The following is a 27,329-nucleotide window of genomic DNA, read 5'->3' on the forward strand; positions in this document are numbered from 1 at the left end:
CTATCTTCAAAATGAAGCACGGTGGTAATTTGAGGATATCACCAATGGAAAGAGCACCCTCACATTACCCAAGATATGAATTTATCTCAAAATGTCCAAATTTCAAGTTAGATCGTTTTACCAAATCAGGGCCGCCCCCTACAACCACTGCTAAATGTCATTTAGTATAATTATGATGAACTCATCTATAGTCACCAGGATAGATAAGCTCGGAATGTTACATCTGAAGTCTTGTCAATCATACCAAATATAATTATACTGTGCAGGTCAGCAACCAATCTCATTATCTGCCTTGAAGTCAGACGCAACATTCCGAGTTGATCTCTGCTGGTGTCTATAACAATGTTTGTTTTTTTATAAAGCTATAAAGAGCTGTTGGAAAACTGACAATGCATAATAAAAGCATGTGTAGTAGAATCCAAGCTGATTTGTGGCCTGAGCTTGCAATCCTATAAGAATATCAAAGGATAATAAAATTGACAGGATCAGAAATTCAAGCCACTCCTAAAACCTTCTGATAATAATGCTGATTCACTTATGCAAGATGAAGTCAAGATTACTCTTAAAATGTAGGCATATGTCAGAAATTTTTAATTACTTTCAGACCAAATAAGACTGAAAAGTTTATGTCACTGTGTAATAAGTCTGAGTATTAGACATGTTCTATGTACAATCTTTTTGAGTAATGAAATGGGTTCAAATGAGATTCGATTTTCAAAATTGATATAATTTAAGAGCAGCAGCAATTTTCAAAACTATGTAATAACTTGTTTTATTACTCAATACCCTAAACTATTCAGTTCTATTTGCTTTGACAATTTTCTGACAGAACAGCTCTTCAGCAACATACATAATATCATACATGATTTTAATGGGTATGAAAAGCTTGAAAGAGTATTGGAAGTTCATGATATCATATCACAAAATACTAACCATGATTTGTTTTTATCAAACACTCTCTAGGTTAAGTTAAGCCTTTGCATTTTATAATACAACCAAGTATGAAAGGAAGATCCACAAGAAATACAAGCTCTAATAAATTAAGTATCAAAAATAGATATTTCATACCTACCTTTGGATGTAAATACTGAACACTGAAAGCTGATGGATTACTATACAAGCTACATACACAATAGAAAAGTTAATATTTTTACCACCATAATTGATTCAAATGTCTTTTATGGCTCATATGAGGCAAGTTCTTGTTTCTGGAACTCAAAGCCGAGAGCAAATTACTTGTTTTGTCTAAGTTAGAATCCCACACCATGTGGGGCATGTGGTAGATTATCCTACACATTAAATTTGCTTGTTTGGTGGTTTTACCAGACCACACAAAAAAAAAACCCAAAACAACACCACATTTGTTCAAAGTCCATTCCAATAGTACAGTGCACATGTCACAACATTCTAAATAAATTTCACATATCCCATTACTTGAGGAACATACAACTGTAAATTCCAGTTGGAAAATTCCAATGTTGTTTGAATTCTAACAGGGAAAGTACCAACAATGCCAGATTTGTCTTTCCTAGAATTTGACTGAAATCTGCAAATAACAGCTGACTATTTGGTCATTATTTGCAATTTGGTCCAGTAGTTTTGGACACCAAATAGGCTATTACAGTTAAAATCCATACACCCCCTATGGACGAATGGCGATATGACCTTAATCTCCCACAAAGGGGGTATATATGTCAAATGGAGTCATCCATTCCGCTCACCCGATTTGAAATCCTTACTCCATATGTGGAAGATTAAGGTAAAGTCTTCCATGGGGGGCATATGGATTTCAACTGTCCAATCATGAATTGCAGAAGGTAAAATCTATGAATTTCAATGCCAATGTAAAGTCCAACTGCATCATACCTTACATTATTCCTGCAGTGGCTTCCAGAGGGAGCTGTGGAATGAATCTACATAGTACAATAATTATGGTTTCAAAATGAAAAACTAACACCAAATACATACTAGCAGATTTATCATGTACAAGGTGGAAGAGATACTAGGTGGGTTTGTCAATATACAAAATAATTACTAGGATTACATGATCCAAGTGTCTGTATAAATACTTGCAAGCATGTACGTGTTCATTATCACACCATTCATACATACTCATGATATAACAACGTTTCTGATTGGATTTGGGCCCTTTTTTGCTGGTCATAAATTCCGTTTATGACCAGTACGCAGGGCATAAACAAGCCGCGCCACGCAGCGTTGGAACCCAATTAACACGATCCACGATTTGCTAGTGTTGCGTACACGCGCATGTCACCACGCCCATCTCACGCGGAGCGCAAAAGATAACGCGTATCACGCGTTGACTCCCAGCCGTTGACCTCATGAGCCGAACTGCTTCCTGCAAGTAGGCCTACTCATTTTCTTCCAATTTATGAAGGAAAACGGTATGGAAATGTTATTTAAACTTGTAAACCCTTATTATTTTCATCTGTATTGAATTGCTAAGAATGTTGGGTATGTATGAACGGGTCACGCCTCGGGCATAAACAGCGATCATGCCCTCAATCCTATGAATGAACCCCTAATTATGTTCCTTTTTGAAGCTATTATAAACTATGTTGTTTGATACAAAGCAAAAACATGATATTTTAAGGTATTAACAGTGTCAGAGACAGTTATTAAGGTACTAATATTATTTTAACATAAGCGAAAGAATAACAGAAATCATATATACAGGCTTTAATTTAGTACATAAAACTGCAACACAAACTTGTATGGATGAAAACACATGATATCTTTTCAGCCTTAGTTATATATTTTAATCTAAGAGCATTTAAGTGAAAAACAATGTTAGTTTTGCCAGTTAAAACTTAAGAAGCACAAAAAATATCTGATACAACAGGATCCAACATGTGAAATGTTAAGTACAAACTCAATAAATATTCATATTTAAAAAAATTGCTCATTGTTATTGAAAATAAATAATCTTTTATAAAAGAGTTGACAATGATCTATTGCAGTCAAAATCCATACACCCTCTATGGAAGACATGATCTTAATCTCCCATACAGTGAGTATTGATTTCAACGGGAGTCACCAATTCAGGTAAACCCATTTGAAATTCACACCCCTTGTGTGGGAGATTACAGTCATGTGTTCCACAGGGGGTATAGATTTCAACTGGAATAGCCCAATATTATTGTCTCTTGACTGAAGAGGTTCATTGTCTCTTGTTCAAAGATGATGAGATGCATAAAATGGAATGACAATATACCATGTGATAGAAACTGTTCCAGAGACATCTGTTTCTATATTAACACTATGGAATATTTCTTCATGAAACACTTACAAATTACTTACATTTGGCAAGATATAATGGCAATTGATTTGAATTTTGGTTGTAAAAATAAATCTTCTAATACACAGGCAATAGCATCTATCCACTAAGAATCATCAACCATTATCCAAAATCAATGTTCTGATGACATTGATAAAGATGTGCAAAAACTTTTTCCTGTTATCTTGCATTCTATAAAAAAATATCAATCTGTGATGCGCAATTTGATCTTAAAGGAGTATTTCGTGATCCTAGCATACTCTTTTTATGACATTTTTAATTAGATATCCACGAAAAAAGCTTCTTCCCAAAATTTCAGTTGATTCCGATTTTGCGTTTCTGAGTTATGCATGATTATGTGCATTACACTACTCCATAGACAATGTGTTGTAATTTCATTCTGGTATACCAGAACAAAATTCAAGTTTCACGATATCTTTGCTAAACGAATTAATCTCCAAGAAATGTTTTGTACATAAACATTATGTAGCCAGAGGTTTCCAGTGATATCAAAATCTCAACTTTTTTTGAGAAAAGTGGGGGGATGATGCTGTGGATCACGAAATGCCCTTTTAAATGTTCCGTCACACATTCTATCAAAATTCATGGCGGACAAAGAAAGCATCTTTAATTTAACACAATGTTATCATTTTGTAATCATCAACATTTTATTGCTTTTATTTTTCAGTCAGAATCATTATATAGTACATTAGAGTGTCTCTAATGATCTTTCAAGTCAAGGGGTTCATATGGGCTAATCCATTTAAAGTATACACTCCCCCTGTGTAAGATTTGGGAAATATCTTCCACAGGTGGAGCATGAATTTCAAATGGAATTAGCACATGTACATTTACTCTACTTGAAACTCACCCTCCCTCTGTAGAAGATTCAGGTTGAATCTAACTCAGAAGGAGTATGAAATTCAAATGGAACTGCCTAATTTGTTCATTCCATTTGAAATTCATACCTGTGAAAGATATTTCCAAAATCCACAGGGGTGGTGTGGATTTTAAATGGAATAGCCCATAGCCCAATGCTATTACACAATGATCCAGCAAAATGCAACATATCGGTGATAGTCTGCCAATTCTCATCAAATTTGCTTATGGGAATGACATTTTACACCTGTGAGTCAGTGACATCACTACAGAATTCAGATTCACTTAAAAATGCATGGGACAGGGTGCATCTAAGTATTGATGTCATTGACTAAAGGAGTTGGAGTTATTACAAAAATGGAAGCACCATTTTTGACCACCTATGCACCTTGAGACGAGATCTGTGTTACTTCCTCTGCTTTAGATAAACCCATCTTGAGAAAATTAGCATAAGCTGTCGCCATTGGATCTTCGAAGATGCTGAAAAGAAAGTGAAAATATTTCAGTTAAACTTAGTTTTAGTAATATTCAAGTAAGCTCAAATTCACAACAATGTCCTAAACTGGCTGTATGTACAAGGCTAAAAGCTACAGGATATGAGGGAGTGAGGGAGAGAGGTAGAGCCTCCAGCAGTGACTTGCATCAGGGTTTACCATAGGATGTGAGGGAAGGAGGTAGCAGCCTCCTGCAGTGACTTGAAGAAGAGTTTACCATAGGATAGGAAGGAAGGAGGGGTAGGGAGGTGGCAGCCTTTCACAGTGACTTGCATCAGGGTTTACCATAGGATAGGAGGGAGGGAGAGGGTAGGGGGTAGCAGCCTCCCACAACGATTTGCATCAGGGTTTACCATAGGATAGGAGGGAGTGGGTAGGGAGGTAGCAGCCTCCCACAGTGATTTGCATCAGGGTTTACTATAGGATAGAAGATAGGGAGGGCATAGGGAGATAGCAGCCTCCTGCAGTGACTTGAATCAGGATTTACCATAGGATAGGAGGGGAGTGGGTAGAGAGGTAGCAGCCTCCCACAGTGATTTGCATCAGGGTTTACCATAGGATAGGAAGGAGTGGGTAGGGAGGTAGCAGCCTCCCACAGTGACTTGAATCAGGGTTTACTATAGGATAGGAGGGAGGGAGAGGGTAGGGAGGTGGCAGTCTTTCACAGTGACTTGCATCAGGGTTTACCATAGGATAGGAGGGAGGGAGAGGGTAGGGAGGTAGCAGCCTCCCACAACGATTTGCATCAGGGTTTACCATAGGATAGGAGGGAGTGGGTAGGGAGGTAGCAGCCTCCCACAGTGATTTGCATCAGGGTTTACTATAGGATAGGAGATAGGGAGGGCATAGGGAGATAGCAGCCTCCTGCAGTGACTTGAATCAGGGTTTACTATAGGATAGAAGATAGGGAGGGCATAGGGAGATAGCAGCCTCCTGCAGTGACTTGAATCAGGATTTACCATAGGATAGGAGGGAGGGAGGGGTAGAGAGGTAGCAGCCTCCCACAGTGATTTGCATCAGGGTTTACCATAGGATAGGAGGGAGTGGGTAGGGAGGTAGCAGCCTCCCACAGTGACTTGAATCAGGGTTTACTATAGGATGGGAGGGAGGGAGAGGGTAGGGAGGTGGCAGCCTTTCACAGTGACTTGCATCAGGGTTTACCATAGGATAGGAGGGAGGGAGAGGGTAGGGAGGTAGCAGCCTCTCACAACGATTTGCATCAGGGTTTACCATAGGATAGGAGGGAGTGGGTAGGGAGGTAGCAGCCTCCCACAGTGATTTGCATCAGGGTTTACTATAGGATAGGAGATAGGGAGGGCATAGGGAGATAGCAGCCTCCTGCAGTGACTTGAATCAGGATTTACCATAGGATAGGAGGGAGGGAGGGGTAGAGAGGTAGCAGCCTCCCACAGTGATTTGCATCAGGGTTTACCATAGGATAGGAAGGAGTGGGTAGGGAGGTAGCAGCCTCCCACAGTGACTTGAATCAGGGTTTACTATAGGATAGGAGGGAGGGAGAGGGTAGGGAGGTGGCAGCCTTTCACAGTGACTTGCATCAGGGTTTACCATAGGATAGGAGGGAGGGAGAGGGTAGAGAGGTAGCAGCCTCCCACAGTGATTTGCATCAGGGTTTACCATAGGATAGGAGGGAGTGGGTAGGGAGGTAGCAGCATCCCACAGTGATTTGCATCAGGGTTTACTATAGGATAGAAGATAGGGAGGGCATAGGGAGATAGCAGCCTCCTGCAGTGACTTGAATCAGGATTTACCATAGGATAGGAGGGAGGGAGGGGTAGAGAGGTAGCAGCCTCCCACAGTGATTTGCATCAGGGTTTACCATAGGATAGGAAGGAGGGGGTAGGGAGGTAGCAGCCTCCCACAGTGACTTGAATCAGGGTTTACTATAGGATAGGAGGGAGGGAGAGGGTAGGGAGGTGGCAGCCTTTCACAGTGACTTGCATCAGGGTTTACCATAGGATAGGAGGGAGGGAGAGGGTAGAGAGGTAGCAGCCTCCCACAGTGATTTGCATCAGGGTTTACCATAGGATAGGAGGGAGTGGGTAGGGAGGTAGCAGCCTCCCACAGTGATTTGCATCAGGGTTTACTATAGGATAGAAGATAGGGAGGGCATAGGGAGATAGCAGCCTCCTGCAGTGACTTGAATCAGGATTTACCATAGGATAGGAGGGAGGGAGGGTAGAGAGGTAGCAGCCTCCCACAGTGATTTGCATCAAAGTTTACCATAGGATAGGAAGGAGTGGGTAGGGAGGTAGCAGCCTCCCACAGTGACTTGAATCAGGGTTTACTATAGGATAGGAGATAGGGAGGGCATAGGGAGATAGCAGCCTCCTGCAGTGACTTGAATCAGGATTTACCATAGGATAGTACGGAGGGAGGGGGGTAGAGAGGTAGCAGCCTCCCACAGTGACTTGAATCAGGGTTTACTATAGGATAGGAGATAGGGAGGGCATAGGGAGATAGCAGCCTCCTGCAGTGACTTGCATCAGGGTTAATATAGGATAGGGGGAGGGAGTTACTGTTACATCAAACTGTTACCTGACTTTACACCAGCAAATAAGCCATGCAGGTATTACAAATGCACACAACCCACCCTCTCCCCCACACAAATCAGCATTAAAATTTACAACAATTTGAGACAGTTTTGGTACACATTGAACTCTGCTTATCAGGAAGTTTGTTTTTTGTGCATACAAAATGTTGTTTAAAATGTTTTACTAGAATAAAAAAATGAAAACACATGATTATCTCACAAATTAATTTCAAATATTTTAATGATAAAATTGTCACAATAATAAATGAATGAATAATAATATTATTAAATTTAATAATTTCCCTGATAGGTCAGAGTTCAATGTGTACCAAAACCGCACCACAATGCTTTTGGAGTTTGTAATGTCAATAGAGACATTGCGATTTTCAAACATAGACATCGGACGTATGTTGATCTATTCAAAACCACTCTCCTGTATCGAAGCGAGGTCACATATTTAGCTATTTGAAGATATTCCACGTGCGAAATAAAAATAAAAATAAATAAATGTAGATATTTATATAGCGCTTTATGCCATAAACAGCCTCAAAGCGCTTTACATTTATTCCGCTGTCATTAGAATATGTCGGAACCACGTTTGCAGCCTACAAGTGGCGCAGAGGGTCCATCAGTACAACGACTGTGACTACCCCTAACAGCTTCCCATTGCACCTGGGTGGGGTGAGGCAAGCGAGGCAAAGCGCCTTGCCCAAGGGCGCTAACATGGTGGTGGGACAGGAATCGAACCCACGCACGCCGAGCAAGCTCTCGGATTATGAGTCCAAGGCTGTAACCACTGAGCCACCGTGCCCTAAAAATCGACGTAGATACATCGACGTAGATACATCGTTGAAAATGTACAAAACATGTCCATTTAACAATATGTTAAAGACAGTCAAAGATAATGAACATACGAAGGAAAGTCTAATTATTATTATGATCCTTTTTGTTTGTAACAATTCATTATAATAAAGGTACAGCGATATGTTAAAAATGGACTAAATTTAAACGCAATATTCATACGCAGTGATTGCCCATTGAAATATGTGTGATACTTCGCATACAAAAAATGACATTGCGATTTCCCATTTTGGATTCCAACGTAGAATAAAACGCAAATGCTACGTTGAAATATGCTGATTTTACCTCATGTCTAAGTCCATACAACGCGCCCAATTTTCAGGATGAAAAAGTCTAATTTTGAAAGTAAAGTCATGATGTATGGATGTAGTGATCTTTAATCTAACAAAATATGTTTTTGGGGAGCACAAAAAAACAATTGAGTTTAATCAGCATGTAGGTCAAAATTTTAGTCAAAATAAAAAGCGGCCTGTTTGAATTAGGCAGAGACTCAGCTTACTGTTATTTTTTCAATCACTATGCCCTCTATCGACCTAGATTAGATTAGATCAAATATTATAGTCTTCATTCCAGCTGACTTGTTCTCCTTCGTGACAAATGAGCACAATCCAGTTTGGAACCGAGACTAGCAATATTTAACACCGTATTAACGTACGTAAAAACGTATGTGAAAACGTATGTTCCACATGCTGCGTTTGGAACATCGCAATCTCTCTAATGTCTCAGATATACTTACCCCATAAATTCTCCTGCAACACCTTCTTGGGAATCCAACAAATCATTAGCATTGACATGGTGCACAACTGTACCATCTGGTAAACTAACCATCATCTCAACTGGAAATCTAAAACAATGAAATGGAACAGGTGTCACTATCAGCTCACTGTATTCCCACAAACTGATAAAAAACTTTAACTTAATTAACATTAACTATGATCCGCCATTTCCACATCATCACAAACATCATAATCTTTTCAAATAATCAAACCTTTGTGTCTATGTGAATTAGACACATAATCTGCAACCAATGACATTTCATAAGGGTAGTGGTTAGTGGAGCACCTCAGGCACCTTACATAATATAAAGAGACTGACTCATGGTTTATACATTGCTTAAACAAAGCGCTGGCTTACACACACATGCGCTTAAAGATGCCGCATAGATATGTGCACAAAACAGCTGCCTTGGCGTGTTGATGTGACTGCCATATCAGGGTGAAAAATAATTTAGAAGAGATATTTAATACTTCCATAATGCATTTCTCCAATTTCAATTTTGTTTATACTGATTTTCTATCGAGTGCATTTTTCTATATAGTGACAAAAAGGATTCTGGGAAGGGTAAGATATTTTCTCTTCTCTGTCTACCACCTATGGGAGTTTAAATTTTATAGGTGAGTGGTCAGATTGTTGTATATTGTGGTTGTTTTTTTACATTAAATTAAGGCTTGTACCAACATAATCTGATTTGGAGTTATATGGCACTAGCAGTTTTGATATTAGAAGTAAAAAGGTGGGTGGTAACATCTAAAAGACATATTTCAGGCTTCATGAGATTATCAGGGATTATGAGAAAAATATGAGTTTTCTTCTGATGCCAAAATCTCTATTTTGATAGGATAAAGTGGGAGAATGAGGCTGTCCTTTAAAACAAGGGTAGCCACTGCACACATATGACTCTCATTCACTAACACTAAAATATATAAGTGCAAAAGCAGTAACTGACAATGAATACATTTGTGGCCATCCAACACAAACGGGCTGTCAATAGAGCTTGGTTTGAGATAAGGGCCATTCCCATAAATAATCGGAAAAAGAACGATTTCTCAACTCTTTATTGATTTTTTTCTACCTTGCAATCAAGCAACAAGGTCATGTAATACATCATTGTAAAGCTTATTTTGGGGAGTATTTGCCTGTCCAATATCTCAAAAATATCTGAAAAGGCCAACATTACAAACATATTTGTGGTGGACGTTCACATTTGTTTTCTACTTACGTATATGCATCTAATATCCTAGTAGCTATATCTTTATGTACAGAGTTAGATGAGTTGGCTTGTATCTCTTTGAGATCTGCCACTAGAGCCCAGCAACTGACAAAGTTTTCTGACAGAAGCTGGATGACGGGCGAACTCTCGAGAGATGTCTCCCGAAGAGTCCGCCCCGAACCTGGAGAGGAAACAGATGAGAAGAGAGATGTGTTACTGATAAGATATAACATACTATTGCTGTAAAGGTTTCCTAAGCCTGTAATAATACAGGAAGTATAAATTCCTAATCTCATTCAAAGCACACTTACCTCAGCATGATTGGTCATCCAGTGCACCCCAAAGTAAGATGTGATGCACCAGCTTGTTTTCTCTCTGAGCCTTGATTCTATATATAGGTAAGACTAAGGAGCCTGAATCTCTTTCCAAGCATACTTACCTCAGCATGATTGGTCATCCAGTGCACCCCAAAGTAAGATGTGATGCACTAGCTTGTTTTCTTTCTGAACCTTGATTCTATAGGTAAGACTAAGGAGCCTGAATCTCTTTCCAAGCATACTTACCTCAGCATGATTGGTCATCCAGTGCACCCCAAAGTAACATGTGAGGCACCAGCTTGTTTTCTTTCTGAGCCTTGATTCTATATATAGGTAAGACTAAGGAGCCTGATTCTCTTTCCAAGCATACTTACCTCAGCATGATTGGTCATCCAGTGCACCCCACAGTAAGATGTGATGCACCAGCTTGTTTTCTTTCTGAGCCTTGATTCTATATATAGGTAAGACTAAGGAGCCTGAATATCTTTCCAAGCATACTTACCTCAGCATGATTGGTCATCCAGTGCACCCCACAGTAATATGTGATGCACCAGCTTGTTTTCTTTCTGAGCCTTGATTCTATATATAGGTAAGACTAAGGAGCCTGAATCTCTTTCCAAGCATACTTACCTCAGCATGATTGGTCATCCAGTGCACCCCAAAGTAAGATGTGATGCACCAGCTTGTTTTCTTTCTCAGCCTTGATTCTATATATAGGTAAGACTAAGGAGCCTGAATATCTTTCCAAGCATACTTACCTCAGCATGATTGGTCATCCAGTGCACCCCAAAGTAAGATGTGATGCACCAGCTTGTTTTCATTCTGAGCCTTGATTCTATATATAGGTAAGACTAAGGAGCCTGAATCTTTTTCCAAGCATGCTTACCTCAGCATGATTGGTCATTCAGTGCACCCCAAAGGAAGATGTGATGCACCAGCTTGTTTTCTTTCTGAGCCTTGATTCTATATATATGCCCATCCACCACAAACTGGTTGTAACGTCGGCATTTTCCATTTTGAGATAAATCAAGAACAGTATATGGATTTCTATGTAAAATATATTAGGGATTTGACCTTTGATGAACCATAACTTCACTTCCAGATGTCCGATAAAGCTGGTTGAGGTGTCATTTTAAAGCTGAAAGTGCTTTCTTTCAACATCTGCAATAAACAGAAAATGACCTAGAGCCGACTTTACTACCTCTTCGTGGTGGACGGTCACATATAGGTACGACTAAGGAGCCTGAATCTCTTTCCAAGCATACTTACCTCAGCATGATTGGTCATCCAGTGCACCCCAAAGTAAGATGTGGTGCACCAGCTTGTTTTCTTTCTGAGCCTTGATTCTTTTAGGTAAGACTAAGGAACCTTAATTTATTTCCAAGCATACTTACCTCAGCATGATTGGTCATCCAGTGCACCCCAAAGTAAGATGTGATGCACCAGCTTGTTTTCTTTCTGAGCCTCTGAGAAAGCATCAGTAAATGATAAATAAGGCACCTGGGAATAAAATAATAGCCATTATTTGGTAAAACACAAATTGATATAATGAGAGCTGAGAATAATGTAGCTGAATACTATATCACCTTATAGGTGCTATTTCCATATTAATTTATTAAACACCTTTGAAATATAATCCCCTTCCCAAAATCCTACCCAACATGACACATCGACTCATTTTTATCAAATGTCACTTATATTCATGTGAATTTTGTTTAACTTTTCTTTCATTCATGACACTTATATTACTTTTTAAATGTTCCCTTTGTTTGTTTTCAAGTTGAGCATAGACTTGCTAATCATGGGTCGATAGTCATAAAATAAACATATTTTTTTTATGCGCTCTGTATAACGTACTATTGAGGCATCTTTCATCACTATCGACCCATGTTGAACTGGATTACAAATCAGTACAGGACATTTAAATGGAAGCAATGCATTGTGGGAATTGTAAGATATCTTCTGTGTTACAATCAGGGTGTAATCTCAGGCTCCCTTTTTCAGCCATTTTGGTTATTCTTAACTTTGTCTGCATAGTAACAAATACTCAGCATGAGCTGTCTTTCAATCACTACACAAATACTTCCAGGATTTTCCAAAATGGTTTTACAATTAACCTCATGGTTCCTGAGATATGACGATTTCCATTTTGCAAACACAAAAGCAGATTAATTTTTTTTATGTCAAGCAAATGTAGGCATTAACACTTGAAATTTAGCACAAAATGCTGACAAAATTTCTGCCAGGCACAAGTGACCTGGTAAAGGGGTCGCCGTAGATAGCCGGTCGGGGCATTTATACAAGACAGGCAAGTGCAGCCAACAATCGAGCTTATTACCATGATCGGAAACAACTTTAACAAGATCTTTTATCATGGTTCATGAGCCATGGGGAGAGCGGAATTTGATTATTTTGTCCTGCTGGGACGTGGAACCCGGAACCTCTCGCACTAAAGCAAAGACCTTAACCAGTGTGCTACACTGCTCCCTAAAGACTCCTTTCAGTCCTTGGCAGTCAAGTTAGCTCAATCGATAAGGCGTTCGACTATGGTGCGAGATTTTGCGGGTTCGAACCCTGGCGGTGCCTAGTATGATCTCGTGGGAAAATGGACAAGGAACTTACTGCTAATTTGTCTCATTGTAACCCGTACGAAACTCGGGGAGCTGATCCTGGTTGCGAAGGTTATTTGTGGAATGTCTAGGGTGTGCGCTCTTGAAGCAGCAAAGTCCCTGAATTGTTGTTTAATGGTTTGTGGAATGATGTGGGCCGTAGTGGTCAGCGACAACCTGTAAAGTGTGCTGAGGCTTGTGGATCAATGTCTAGGCGTTGTGCTGCCTGTGCGTAGCGCACTATAAATCACTGCGCTTTTTTTTTTTTTTCAGCCATAATTTCAAAATCAATATTATTAACAAAAGAATAATTTGGCATGATTATATCACAAATATGAAAAGAAAAGCTTACCTGTTTAAAAGGATACATTTTAGTTTCTAATCTATTTATAGCATCTTCCATTGTAATCTCTTGAGTCCACACAATAGTCCCCACCTCTTCTGTTGAAGGCGGTGGCTCATAGAGTAAATCACCATTTTCTCCATATATCGGTACCTGTGCTGAGGGCATGGTATGGCGTAACTCCATCTGTGGCATATAGCCAATGTCTACCTCCATGTTCTCACCCTCTACAGGTCCATTCATCCATTCCATGTCTGATGAAAAATGAGATGACAAATTGTTGACCTTAAGGGAAGACCCTCATCAAAAACACCCATTTATAGTCATATTTCATTGTCAGTCCAGGTAAAAGAGCAGACTTTTTTCTTTCACATACTTTTTATTCCACAAAAATCGCATTTACCGGTTCCCAAGAAATTGCAACATGAAGTGAAGCATCATTTGTCCAAAATTTTTTTTTAACTTAGGCCTTTTTTGTCCAAAAAAGTGGGGTTTTTTTAGTGTTTTGGGGCTTTTTGCTGTTTTTGGCCAAAATAAAGGTTTAAAAAAAAAACCCCGACTTCAATATTTTTTTTAATATGACTTTTCTTTTTCATCTAAAATAAAAATCAAGTTCCTAGATCATTTCCCTGGGTCCATACACTATTTTGAAATTTGACACCTTCAAATCCAAGATGGCAGCCAATTGAATATGCAAATTAAGTGAAAATCGTTATTTTACCTTTTAATGGCCCAAAGGTCCTACAGACCAAATTTGGTGATCATAGCACCTTTATTAAAGAAAAAGTGATTTTGATGAGGGTCTTCCCTTAACCTATCGCAATTCTCAAGTTTCGGTATCAAAAGAAAAAGAAACTTTTCTAAGAGAGTTTTACATGAAATTGACATTCTCATGACATTCCAATGTCCTGTAAATAGTTTCAAGTGAAGCCACATAAATTGGTTTGTATTATCATCTGAAAGCACCCTGTAAAAGTATTCTTTGATATTAGTACTACACACATTGTAGTATACCTCAAATTATTCTCAACTTCCAAGTCTGAACAAACAAATATCACATACATTCTGCTTAAGTTTTAAAATACATTAAAAGCATTTTGTTGTGACTTACCAACATTGAGAGTTTTATTGGTGGGTACATAGAGATGGAAATGTTCAATATGAGTACAGTCTTTGTTCACAATGAGATTGCCAGTAAACTGAGCTGGTGTGAACCAAAATGGATGTCTAGGTGGCTCATTGAGTTGATACTCTGCATGAATCCTGAAAGGAAAAAACACAATGTTGGCATTATTAAAGAGAATTGTAATATAGTGCAATGTTGATTACGAATTGTGCACACTGGTTTACATGCATTGCAATTATAAATGATGTTATGTGATGCTAGAATGCTGAATATTCTGAACATTCTGACCCCCCTAAAAAAAAAAAAAAAACAACTGCTTGTTTTTAACATCATATCTCTCAGTTCGCATATCTACAAATGTGCTGTATTTACTTTATTAAATGCCCTGGGGTATTGCCTTTTCCCAAAAGGGGGGAGGGGGCATTTTTTACAATGATTTTTTAAGTAAGCTTAAATAAAAAACCCTTTAAAAAGGGATGTACCGGGACAGGAATGATTTCATGTGAAGATTAAATAATCCTTCTGAAAGATGCTTGTAATGTGTAATATTTGACAGGCGAGACATGGTTTTAAAATGACAATTGTGATTCAAGGATGTACATCTAATTGATTGGCCTTGGTTGGATGCTTGCAATTAAACATATGGGGTAATCTCTGATAATTATGTGATATTGTTGGCTGGCAAAATAGGGAGATTTTGGATGGTGGGAAGTACTGGTTGATTGGTGGTAGGGCCTATTGGTGAAAAGGATTAGTTGACGCTAATTCACATGTCCTCCTACTCAAATATTATTATCACCAGGTTTGGATGGCATGAGTAGGAAGCAGACACTGTTAGGGTACAAACACCCCTACACATATACCCCACATACATGGAGTGCTTAATGGTCTTGTGGCCTAAAAAACAACCGACGTTCGCACCTTAGGGCCTATATTATAGATTAATTCATTCATAGCTCTTTTTGTTTTTGAGAATTTAAGCATACAAAGTAACAAGCAAAATTTCGAGAAATATTATTTTTCAAAACTTAACCCAAAAAATAGCACCTTTAAAGCCACACTGTGAATGTAAAAAGTGGTAGGGTATTCTAAAAGATAGCCAATATTCTAAGTAACAAAATTCAATCATTACTTAGGACCTATGCCCTAAGCTTCATTCTAGTTGTGACATATTTGTCATCATAAAAATAGACCCAAATATTTGAAGGTGATGTGTGCATCAATAGCTTTTGGTCATCATCGTGTTACCAGGAAATGTACATATTTCCAATATTCAGTGATCTTGCTTATTTATTAATAGGCCTACAGGTCTTCGATGTGAGGGATTCAACTTTTACCATGTTTACTGCATGTTGCATGGTCAAACATGTTACATGTAGTTGAAAATTATCCAACACATAGGCCTATTAAGATAACAGACCACCACAGACAGAGGAACATGAATAGAGTAAGATGTGTAAATTAAATATGTCATCATAACTCAGCAGGTAGCTCTCACCAGAGATATTGGATCACATACCATACAACACACTGAGATACTGAACTCACACAAAGCATGTATGGTACCCGTGTGTCTGCCCACATGATCCCATAGCCTGCCAAGATAAGTGTTCTAGTGAAGAGAACCAGCAAAACTTCCTAGTCTAGATTCAGAAAAATTATTTTCCTAAAACATATACCTATTTTGCCTTACCATGCAAAATCAACACAATATTTCTGATATCCGTTCAACCACAAGTTATATGTTTACACATTACAAGCATAAAACATCATAAAAACAACTTGATTCAGGTACGTGCTTTCTTTGTGAATTTCTGTTTCATACATAGAAACAGCAATTTTTTATATCCAACTAATAAGTACCGCGGCCAGCTTTGCTGGCCCCGGTACAAAAATGAACATAGGATCAATGGCAATGGTTCAATTCCGGGTTTTGCAATGTCATTTTTGTGTGTAGACTGTGGTAGACTTATTTACACAAGATAGTGATGGAAATTTCAGCATTTTAAAAAAATGGTGGGGCATTTATTGGAGAGGGGTGACTAATAGAGTAAATACCACATCCATTTTCCAATTCTTTTTAAAAATGCATTAACGAAGACTAAAAAAATGTGGCAAAATGCTGGCGAAAATTGTTTAGTTTCTTTGCACGAGCAACAAAACCTCCATAAATCATTAATTACATTTTTTTTAAACACAATCTTTAAAACTGATGCTGTGAAATAAAATATATCCTTTCAAAATATTCCTTTACCATCACAAATGGATATTTATTTATTTTTTCATTCATTTCAACTGATAATAAACATAGTTCCATTCTGAGGTGTGGGAATAAATCTTAGACATGTAAATGGTTATTTCCAATTTTAGGTTCTTTAAGATGTTTCAAATGACTCTAAATTACATGTGCTTAACCCTGATTTCTCTCCCAATGTGCTAATTGACCCACCCTGTATAATTTTGCCCCATAATGTGCCAGAAATGACATGTTATCAAAACCTGCTGGGAGTCAAATTCACTAACCTTTCAATATTTACTTGCCAATTTTATGTTAACTTTCTATATATACCATTACATAGAGATTAGGATTGCTGTCAATTGTAATTACTTCACACAGAGAAATTTTGATTTGAGGTGTGCTTTGGAAATTTGAAGTCTGATCCATCCAGGTCAAAGACGGCACTTTTGACAGGTTATTATCATCATCATCACCTTGCAAAGTTATTGCTGAAAACCTTGCATCCTGTACATACAATGTACTTGGTTGCAGAGTTTTGAGCTTTCATAATGTCAATTTATTATGTATTTTATTATTTTTTGCTACATAAATCATAATACCTATATTTCAATTTAACAATTGCCACCTTTGGACTGAATGGACCAGATAGAGCCTGCCTACATGAAGGCATGATGTAGGGCAGCAAACATTCTCCAGCCTCTAGGCTCAGCACTGCACATATATTCGCACATTCACTACCAGAAGACTGGATTGTGTAAAACCTTTGTATAATTGCATGGATCAGTGAGCTACAAAAGATTCACTGCTGAAGTTCAAACTAAAAATAAACCAAACTTAGGGAAAAGGAAGTGGAATAAGCTACAAAATAAAATTTGATACAAATGAAATATTACGCTTGAAATTAATTTGGACAAATTTCAATGCAAGCATAGATTATGTGCAGACTGAGTCCTACAAATGTAGTATTGAGTGAAAATATTTTCACATTGTATTCATTTAATATTTGGTTATAAAAAGACAAGGTGTATGCATGGAAGCACATTGCAGATGATCATCAATGGGACTTTTTAAAGAGGCATGGTCAGATTTTTAATGTTCTGTTTGCTATCTTAGATTGGGGCCTACCATCAATACAGTATGTTTCCAAATTTTGAATTATATATTGCTCCAATGGTTTTGATTTGAGAAGCTAAAATGTGTATAACAGTGCCCTATATAATTATTTTCACAAAAGAGTAACAACACATTACATACAATCTAGGAAGGAATATTCTACGTATACGTGGCACTTAAAAGTCACAGACACATTGTTAGTTCCAAACCCATTGTAACTCTCCATTATACTCCTTATAACATAAAAAAGGCAAACGATGCGTGGCATGATATAGGTCTACCATACAAATGATAGGCATATACCGTACGGAATAGATACTGTATTAATGGTCACTGGAGTGTGGAGACACAGTCTGCACCTGTGGGCTTGGTTGAGATGATTCCATTTGCCAATGCATGATACTTGAACTTGAAAAATTCAGATTTTTTTAGGCTGGGAGTTTATAATATGTTATTGTTAAGAGTTATGATAGTGGGTTTGGATTTATAATGATTTGAGTAACATCCTACTCACCTAAACACCACATCCAAATACTTGTCATTCTCTGCTCTGATCACTGCCATTGATCCTTGTGGTCCAAACCTTGAATGCACAAATGGTCTGGGATGAAACATACTCAGTAGTTTATGAATAAATACATCTGCTTTGCCATGGACTCTTGGTGGATAGTACCTATTGCTGGATAGTTGGTTGGCAAATTTGTCCAGATTTGTGTTGATTAGTGTGTAGACAGAACCCACTGGTATAGTGTCTTCTGGAAGTAGAGCTTGGAAGTGTCTCACATTATATGGTGCTGATTGCTGGAATATGTCTGTCCATTCTGTGAGTCCTTTTAGGGTTTCACTTGCCTTTATTAACAAAATCAAGAGGGGAATACACATGTTTAGTTGGTATGGGAGGGTCAAGTTACAAGTCGAGAGAAAAGCAACGACAATCTGTTTTAAAACCCATAAGTCAACAAATACATTACTACTTTTGGGCTCTGTTGCTTTAATACTATCCAGAGAAGCAGCAGATCTTGTGCAGGCTGGACTGCCATGTTTGCTCATGGACAGGGGAAATAGGGGAGGCCACTCACCTTGGATTCCTGTCCACTTGTTTGCTGCCAGTTGCATGTGAACACTTTCAATTAAACATGACAATTCAATTTTGAGCCTTCACCAAAAAATAAAAGGAAAATCAATTTGGTCCAAATGCATGATAATCCAATACACTGGCATAAAAAGTAGCATTAGATGTATGTATGTATGCTATCTCAGATCTCACTCTAATCTGTTTACCTCATATCCTATCTTTGTCTTGAGACATGATCTCCTGTCTTGGATCCGTATCTTACCTTATAGAATGTCATGTCCTTGTCTTGAGACATGGTGTGCAGTAGAAGTGGCTGGAAGTGAGCTTCAATGAGCATGATCTCCTGTCTTGGATCCATATCTTACCTTATAGAATGTCCTGTCCTTGTCTTGAGACATGGTGTGCAGTAGAAGTGGCTGGAAGTGAGCTTCAATGAGCATGATCTCCTGCCCTGGATCCATATCTTGTTCTTCAAGGTCAAACTTCACAGGCTGTGTGGAGAAGTTTGGAGAGGGTGTGAATATAGATTTTATATTAATTACATGTATGAGGAGTTGAAAACTAAATCTAAATCTCATTTACATACATGTACAAAGATCTTAAATAGAAATGGATTTGATCAAGTGTTAGTTGATTATTTCAGATTTTTGATCTTTATATAATTAGCAAATTGAAAATACACTGGGTGGGCGCTTATTGGAGCATGGCCGCTTATTGGAACAAATACGGTACAGGATCTGTTAACAATATGATCTTGAGCCGTTCTACAAGAAGCAACATCTACATGTAATACAAGAGGACACAACTCATGCCCTGGCACTAATCTTCCTTTTTGCCTAGAACCACTAGGGACTGGAACAACCTGGAGTTTAACAGTGCTGCGGTCCCATCTCTCGACACCTTCAAATGGGTGAAGGATGTCCTGCAACTAACCTTTCCAGGACCAGTGTTTACTTGCACTTTGTACTTAGAGCACTAGAAGAATGAGACAGAGGCTCGAGACTGAGATAGCAGACGAACAGGCCGGGTTTAGAGCAGGAAGAGGAACCAGGATCAAATTGTCAATATGCGTAATATCATTGAAAAATGAAGAGGACATTCCATTCCACTCTACCTTTGTTGCATCGATTACAGCAAGGCATTTGACTGTGTCAACCATCAAGACCTACACATGTATGGAACATCATGGGGGATATAGAGGCCGTCAGCGTGACGTCATATACCGCCATCTTGTGGGTACACGCTGCGACGGTCGTTCGATCTCCATGCGTGAAAAGCAAAATTACCGCATCGACGCGATATAACAGCTGCGTGGAAAGCTGCGCCCTGCGCGGAAAGCTGCGCCCTGCGCGTAGTGTCCGATGCATGAACACGCAGATCGTTTGTACCCACAAGATGGCGAAAGGCTGACGGCCTCTATTGGATTCCCGGTCACGTGGTGAAGCTCATCAGTACGCTATACCAGGATCAGGAATCTTCAGTCAGGACGAGTAGAGGTGACTCAGAGTGGTTTCAAATTGGCAGAGGTGTGAGACAAGGGTGCATTTTGTCTCCTCAGCTCTTCAACATCTTTGCTGAGAGCATCATGAGAGATGTTTTGGAAGACTTCCGAGGAGGTGTTAATTACCATAGAAGATCACAAGGTCAGCAGATCACAAATCTCAGATATGCAGACGACACAACCCTGGTTTGCAGTAGCAAAGAGGAATTGATGGATCTATTGAAAGCAATAAAATCAGCAAGTGAACAGAGGGGACTGATCTTGAACACAAAGAAGACGAAAGTCATGATTGTAGACGCAGGACGAAATGATACTGACGCAAACTTTTCCTTAGAGGGTGATTTCATTGAAGAGGTGGAAAGCTTTAAATTTCTGGGATCCATCATTAACACCAAAAGTGACTGCACCCAGGAGATAAAACGAAGATTGGCAATAGCTCGAGGTGTAGTCTCAAACCTGACCAAACTGTGGAAAAGTAAACTTCCTTCATCCCTCAAGTTTCGTATGCTAAATAAACAGCATTTGCTGTGGCATCATATGGATCTGAATCCTGGACGATGAAATTATCTGACAGGAAGAGACTGGATTCTTTTGAGCTGTGGTGCTATCGACGAATCCTGAGGATTCCATGGACTGCGAGGAAAACAAATGAGTGGGTTCTTCAAGAGCTTTGAGTTCAGAAGACCTTGCGAGCTGATATCATTTCTAGAAAGTTATCATACTTTGGCCACATCACCAGACATCACTGCCTTCAGAAAACAGTTGTCCAAGGAATGGTTGAGGGAAAACGCAAGAGAGGCAGACCTGCAGCAAGCTGGCTTGACAACATCAAAATTATCACTGGCCTGAGCATCACTGAGGCTACCAGGGCTGCCGCTGACCGCATTCGATGGCATACTCTCATACGAACCACACCTGCATACGTGTATGCAATGTGACCTTAGAGAGAGAGACATAAAAACACATCTATAAGTAGACCAAATTGAAGTTGCCATAAAATATGATTTTCAGATGATTTAAATTGAAGCTTACGTCAAAAAATATTCAAATTATTTTAATTGACAGAAAAGCTGCACCACTCCAACAAAAACCATTGCTTTTAGCAAAGAAAACAATAACAGCAGATTAGAACTGTTTACAATAAAATTTAATGTTTTTTTCATAAAAATGCCCAAAAGACATTTTCAGAAATTTTCTTGGAAAAAGGGTCTAAACTGGAAAGCACTTGGTAATTGAAAACCAAGGAAACTAATTTGAAATAGCTAGTGACAAAAAATGGTTGGGTGTCTTTTTAGTAACTTTCTGCTCTCAAAAGGGACTTACGTACATGTAAAATTCATTTTATACAGATGGTCCCAAGCAGATTCTCATTCTCTGAAAGACCATTATATATATTATAAATTGGATGCTGGGATAAGTTTTAAAAGATAAAACTACATTTTTATAACTGGTTATCTTGATGTTTAGTTTATGTATTTGATGTTGTTTTAGATATAATCTGTTAGCATACAAGTTCATATTAAACACTTGCATATCATGTTAAGAGGGATACACAATTACACACATATTTTCATTTAAATTAGTTACCGTTTCCAGTAACATCAAAAGATATATTGGTTGCTACATTGTATATAGTGGGTCAGCTACAAAATGTACATCAATATTTTTAAAGTGAAAATGAAAGATAAAGCTAAAATTGTACTTTGTTTTTAACAAAAATATAATACAGATGGAATCAAACAAATTAAATGTTTATCCTTCAAATGGCACTGTTCATCAAGTTTCAGAAAAAATGAGAAATACTGTCTATGACATGTAATTATGGTTTACCAGATTTTCTCTAAGTTTAGTGTGCATCACATTTATACACACTGAGCATATAAATTCAGTACCCATTTTTATTTGAGGTGCAAGCCAAAGTTTGTGGTAGTGCATATTGGTTAAAACTAATTCTAAGCAGTAAGCTTTTCTACATCAACAGGAATACTGGAACAGAACCCTCCAATAGGGTTGTACATGTACATTGTATGGTCCATGGTGCAAAGAAAAAGGGCAATATCGCCAGTTATCACATCGTAATGAATCGTGCAGACAATATAATACTTTGGTGTGCAGGATAAAACAACCAGAACAGCAGAAATAATGAGAAGATCACGATGGGCTGCTGCTGTTGACTGTTGAAAGTTATCAACAAGGCACAGGCTACTTATGAAGATAAACTGATGAAAGAATTCAAGGAGAAACCAAAGCAGTTTTACAATTATGTAAGGGCTAAACAGAAAGTTAAAACCGGCATATCAAGGTTGGAAAATGAAGAGGGAGAGTTGACTGAGACAGATGAAGAAGCGGCTAATGTCTTAAACAAATTTTTTGAGACAGTCTTCACACAGGAACCCGATGGTGATATCCCAGAGTTGAACTCCAGGCACAATGGAGTATTTCTGACTGAATGCACGTTCACAGAAGAAGATGTTAAAGAGCAGATGCAGAAACTCAAGCCGGATAAATCACCTGGGCTAGATGGTATTAACCCGCATGTATTGAACAGGTGTGCTGAGGAAATGGCCAAACCCTTGTATATTATATACAGGAAGTCGCTTGAGGAAGGGAAATTACCCGATGATTGGAAATCAGCCAGAGTAGTGCCGATATACAAAAAAGGATCCAAGAAAGCCCCTGGTAATTACAGACCGGTCAGTCTCACCTCCATACCATGCAAGATGATGGAAGCCTTAGAAAGGACCTTCTGCACCATGTAGAGGAGCTGAACCAAATCACAGAGGACCAGCATGGGTTTATCAAGGGCAAGTCATGCCTCACAGATCTTCTTGTAACCCTAGAGGACATCACAAGTATGTTGGATGAAGGAGGAGGAGTGGATATAATATATCTTGATTACTCCAAGGCCTTTGATTCAGTACCCCACCAGAGATTGTTATCTAAGCTGCGCGCCTATAATGGAGTGGGTAGTAAGGTGTTGTAATGGATCCAAGAGTTCCTGATTGGAAGGAAGCAGAAAGTAGCAGTAGGGGACAGCGAGTCAAGTTGGTTGGAAGTATGCAGCGGAGTACCGCAGGGCTCAGTATTAGGGCCAATATTATTTGTGCTCTACATAAATGACCTTCCGGAGAACGTGGAGTCCAGCGTGAAGATGTATGCTGACGATACAAAGTTATATAGGCATATTATGAAGGAAGAAGACAGGCGATATAAAGTGCAGAATGATCTAAATTCTCTCCAGAAGTGGTCAGAGACATGGCTTCTGTGGTTCAACGCAAGCAAATGTAAGAGGATGCATATGGGCAATACCAACAGTGGTTCAGAGTACCAACTTGGAAGCGAGAAGATACCCCATGATAGTGAGGAGAAAGACCTGGGAGTAGTGATCACAGAAGATGGGAAGGCAAGTAAGCAGTGTGCTGCAGCAACCAACAAAGCAATGACCAAGCTAAGAATAATCAAGAGGAGCTTTAAGTATTTCAACAAGGAGAGCTTTAGTCTGCTCTACAAGACGTACATCCGCCCCCACCTACATACATGTAGAGTATTGCGTTCAAGCCTGGTGCCCAAACTACAGGAAGGATATACATATGTAGACATGATTGAGAAAGTACAGCGCAGGGCAACAAAGCTGATTCCAAGTCTGAGATCCAAAGAGTACACCCAAAGGCTGAAAGAGTTGAAGTTGTGCACTGTACAGTCTAGAATGGAGACGACTGAGAGGTGACCTGATTGAGACCTTCAAAATCTTAAACGGTCTGGAAGGCATTCAGGAGCAGACTATGTTCACAAGAGACGAGAATCATCTGCGGGGACACATTGACAAGCTGTTTTAACCAGCACTGAAGAAAGGGCTGAACTGTAGGAGCAAGTTCTTCTCCATAAGAGTTGTCAACGACTGGAACAGTCTCCCAGGAAATGTTGTGATGGCAAAATCTGTAAATGAATTCAAGAATAAGATAGATACCTATTGTATAATATTATATTAAAGTGACCACAATGTGAATATTAATAATTATATGCTTACCTCAATATCCTCAGTACCAAGTTTGGCTGCAAGCGGCTCAAACTCTGCTAGGCTCAGGTACCCATCTCCATCTCGATCATACGTTGAGAATGTCGAATACACCTCAGGACCAAGATTCATTATCATCATTTCTTGTATGATTTTCTTGTGTGTCAAATATTGCAGATAAGCAGCAATACCAACAGCAACCATTGCTACTAAAATTGACAATAACACCACCTTTTTTATGGAGCATTTCCTCTTTGGCCTTGGCAGATCTGTAGGCGACACTTGTACTGCTTGCTCCCGGTGATTTCCGCTGGAGGAATTGCCTTGACTGCCGCGAGAAGTTTTATCGCGAGCTTCCCCACGATCATGGGGCTTTTTCTTGTCCTTTCCACCCGCCATTTTATCTAAATGGCATGTCAAGGGTGGGTTGCACCTATGGTGTCTTTTTCTATCAAACTCTGATGTGTACAACTGAGTTGTACGTGCAGTTCATCAAGGCAAATGCGGAAATGAAAATAACTTTGTTTATGGTTGTGTACTGGAATTTGATTGGCTGAACTTGGTGAACTCGATTGGAATTTTTGTTAAAAAATACTCTAAAAGTCATTTATATAAAAATGTTGAACTGAAATACCAAGAATACTAAAAAACTTAAGTATAATGTCCTATTAGTAGAGACTATGTTATATAAATACTGATTAAACATTTAATTTAAAATGCTAAATAAATTTGCATGTCAAAGGTCAAGTTATCACATGTATTTGTTGACATTTTCACAGGATGAGTTCCTGTGATTCTGCTGAACTGAGTGCTGTGATTGAATGTGTACTTGTCTAATCAACTCTAAAATTGATGAGATTTCAAGTATGCATGAGGGTTAGATTACCCAACTAATTGGAGATGAGTCTCAGGGCTGTGTGGGTTCAGCCTCTTCCTGGTAATGGGCCAGATTCTGTTTTATTTTCAAGGTAAGCTTACGCCTTTAAGTTAAAGTTCAACTTGACTAGTATTAAACATTCTTAAAATGACATGCAACTTTTTTGTCATGCATGTATGCATTCATCATTGCTTTAGCTCACCATGCTTACTAAAAAGTTTTGCCAAAACCTTTTTTATTTTAGTATGCGCGCGATGTTCAGGGTGTGCAAAATAATATACGCTAATTTGTAAAAAGGTTGTAATACTAATATGACTATATCTGTATCTGTATCTGTATCTGTAGCAATACTGCTCAACGCTTCAAGTGAAGCCAGACGAACAGGAATAGTTGTGCGCATGCGGATTGCTGTTTATTGGAGTTGCTTTAGGTAGTTGGTTGCTTGGTTCTTGAAATCTTTGGAGTCTTGTATCGTGGTGATGTGGTAGGGTAGCTTGTTCCAGTCCTGTACTGTCCTTGGCCAGAACAGTACTTATAACAGTCTTTGTTTGCGGTTATGATTTGATATGAGTTCTGGTGAGAGTGCCTAGAAGGACGTTGGACCGGCAGAAGGAGGTCGTCGACCGGCAGGGGCAGGAGACCCTCTCTAGCCTTGTGGAGGATGATTAACCTATTGGCTGTTCTACGATCTTTTAAAGAACACCAATCCAGCTCCTTTAGCATGTTAGTGACGCTACTAGTTCTTTTGTGGTCATTCATAACAAAGGCAAGCTGCTGGGCGCTGCACCATCTCAATTTTGTTACTTAGATCTTTTTGGTGGGGGTCCCACACTGAACTGGCATATTCAATGTGGGGACGCACAAGTGACATGTAGGCATTTTGTTTGATTTGCTTGGTGCAAGAGTACAAGTTTCTTCTAATAAATCCTAATTGTCTGTTTGCAGATGATGTGTTGCGGTGAATGTGATTTGACCATGAAAGATTGTTGGAAATCTCAACTCCTAGGTAGGGATGGCATTTTGTCTCTTCTAAAATGCTGTCTCCCAATTTGTAATCAAACATTTTAGTCGAACGTGCATGGGTGATCCTCATGACGAAACATTTTTGGATATTGAAATGTAGTTGCCAATCATTCTGCCATTTGACAAGTGTGTTTAAGTCATCCTGGAGTTGATCATGGTCATGATTGTGAACTATTTGCCTATAGATAACACAATCATCGGCAAAGAGCCGGACTTCAGATTGTATGTTTTGTGGCAAGTCATTGATATATATGAGGAATAGCAAAGGTCCTAGCACCGTGCCCTGGGGAACGCCAGATAACACATCTGTCCAAGCCAGTGTTCACCCCGACAACGACCCTCTGTTTACGGTGCATAAGGAAATTTGCTATCCATGTGTGGATGTTGTTGCGGATGCCATAGTGTTGTAATTTAAGGAGAAGGCGATTGTGTGGTACCGTATCAAATGCCTTGCTAAAATCCATGATTACAAGATCAGTTTGTTGTCTGTTATTTAGTGAAAGGGCCAGGTCATGTGTTGTTAATAAAAGTTGTGATTCGCATGAGTGGTTGCGTCTGAAGCCATGTTGTTTTGTGGTGAGAACAGAATGTTTATCAAAATGATGCATGATGTGTGAATGGATGACATGTTCTAAGACCTTGCAACATATGGCTGTGAGAGAGACGGGCCTATAGTTCGAGGCAGCTGTTCGGTCTCCTTTCTTGAAAATTGGGCTAATATTGGCACTAAGCCAATCTGATGGTAGTTCGCCAGACTCCAAGGATCTTTCGAAAATCATACATAATGCCGGGCTATCTCCTCGGCTGCAACCTTGAGTATATAGGCAGGAATACCATCAGGCCCTGGGGCTTTGTGAATCTTGATGTTCTGTAAGAGTTTAATGATGCCCTCTTGTGAAATTTGAATGTCTGGTATTGTGGGATAATTGCTAGGTCCTAATGTTGGTAATGTGTCATCTTCATTGGTAAAAACAGATTTGAATTGGTCATTGAGAATGTTAGCCTTAACATGGTTGTC

At 39.0% G+C, this 27,329-nt stretch overlaps 2 protein-coding genes across 3 annotated transcripts in view; one reads left to right on the top strand and one right to left on the bottom strand.

Moving 5' to 3' along the window:
• Window positions 1-874: 874 nt before the first annotated feature.
• Window positions 875-24,873, bottom strand: LOC140152438 (selenoprotein N-like). The gene is made up of 9 exons (XM_072174754.1): window positions 24,424-24,873; window positions 19,261-19,386; window positions 18,335-18,669; window positions 14,454-14,605; window positions 13,352-13,596; window positions 11,785-11,890; window positions 10,083-10,254; window positions 8,820-8,927; window positions 875-4,657 (listed from the first exon to the last, which is right to left on the bottom strand). The coding sequence occupies exons 1-9, from the start codon at window positions 24,808-24,810 to the stop codon at window positions 4,558-4,560; spliced, it is 1,731 nt and encodes a 576-aa protein (XP_072030855.1). The 5' UTR covers window positions 24,811-24,873; the 3' UTR covers window positions 875-4,557.
• Window positions 24,874-25,186: 313 nt separating this feature from the next.
• LOC140152439 (AP-5 complex subunit mu-1-like) overlaps window positions 25,187-27,329 on the top strand; it is a 55,255-nt gene continuing 53,112 nt past the window's right edge. For both annotated transcript variants that reach the window (XM_072174755.1, XM_072174756.1), the window contains exon 1: window positions 25,187-25,379. In XM_072174755.1, coding sequence (XP_072030856.1) covers window positions 25,312-25,379 — 68 coding nt within the window. In that variant the 5' untranslated portion in view covers window positions 25,187-25,311. The remainder of the gene's footprint in view (window positions 25,380-27,329) is intronic.

The sequence above is a fragment of the Amphiura filiformis genome, chromosome 5, assembly GCF_039555335.1.
Source record: "Amphiura filiformis chromosome 5, Afil_fr2py, whole genome shotgun sequence".
Taxonomy (NCBI): domain Eukaryota; kingdom Metazoa; phylum Echinodermata; class Ophiuroidea; order Amphilepidida; family Amphiuridae; genus Amphiura; species Amphiura filiformis.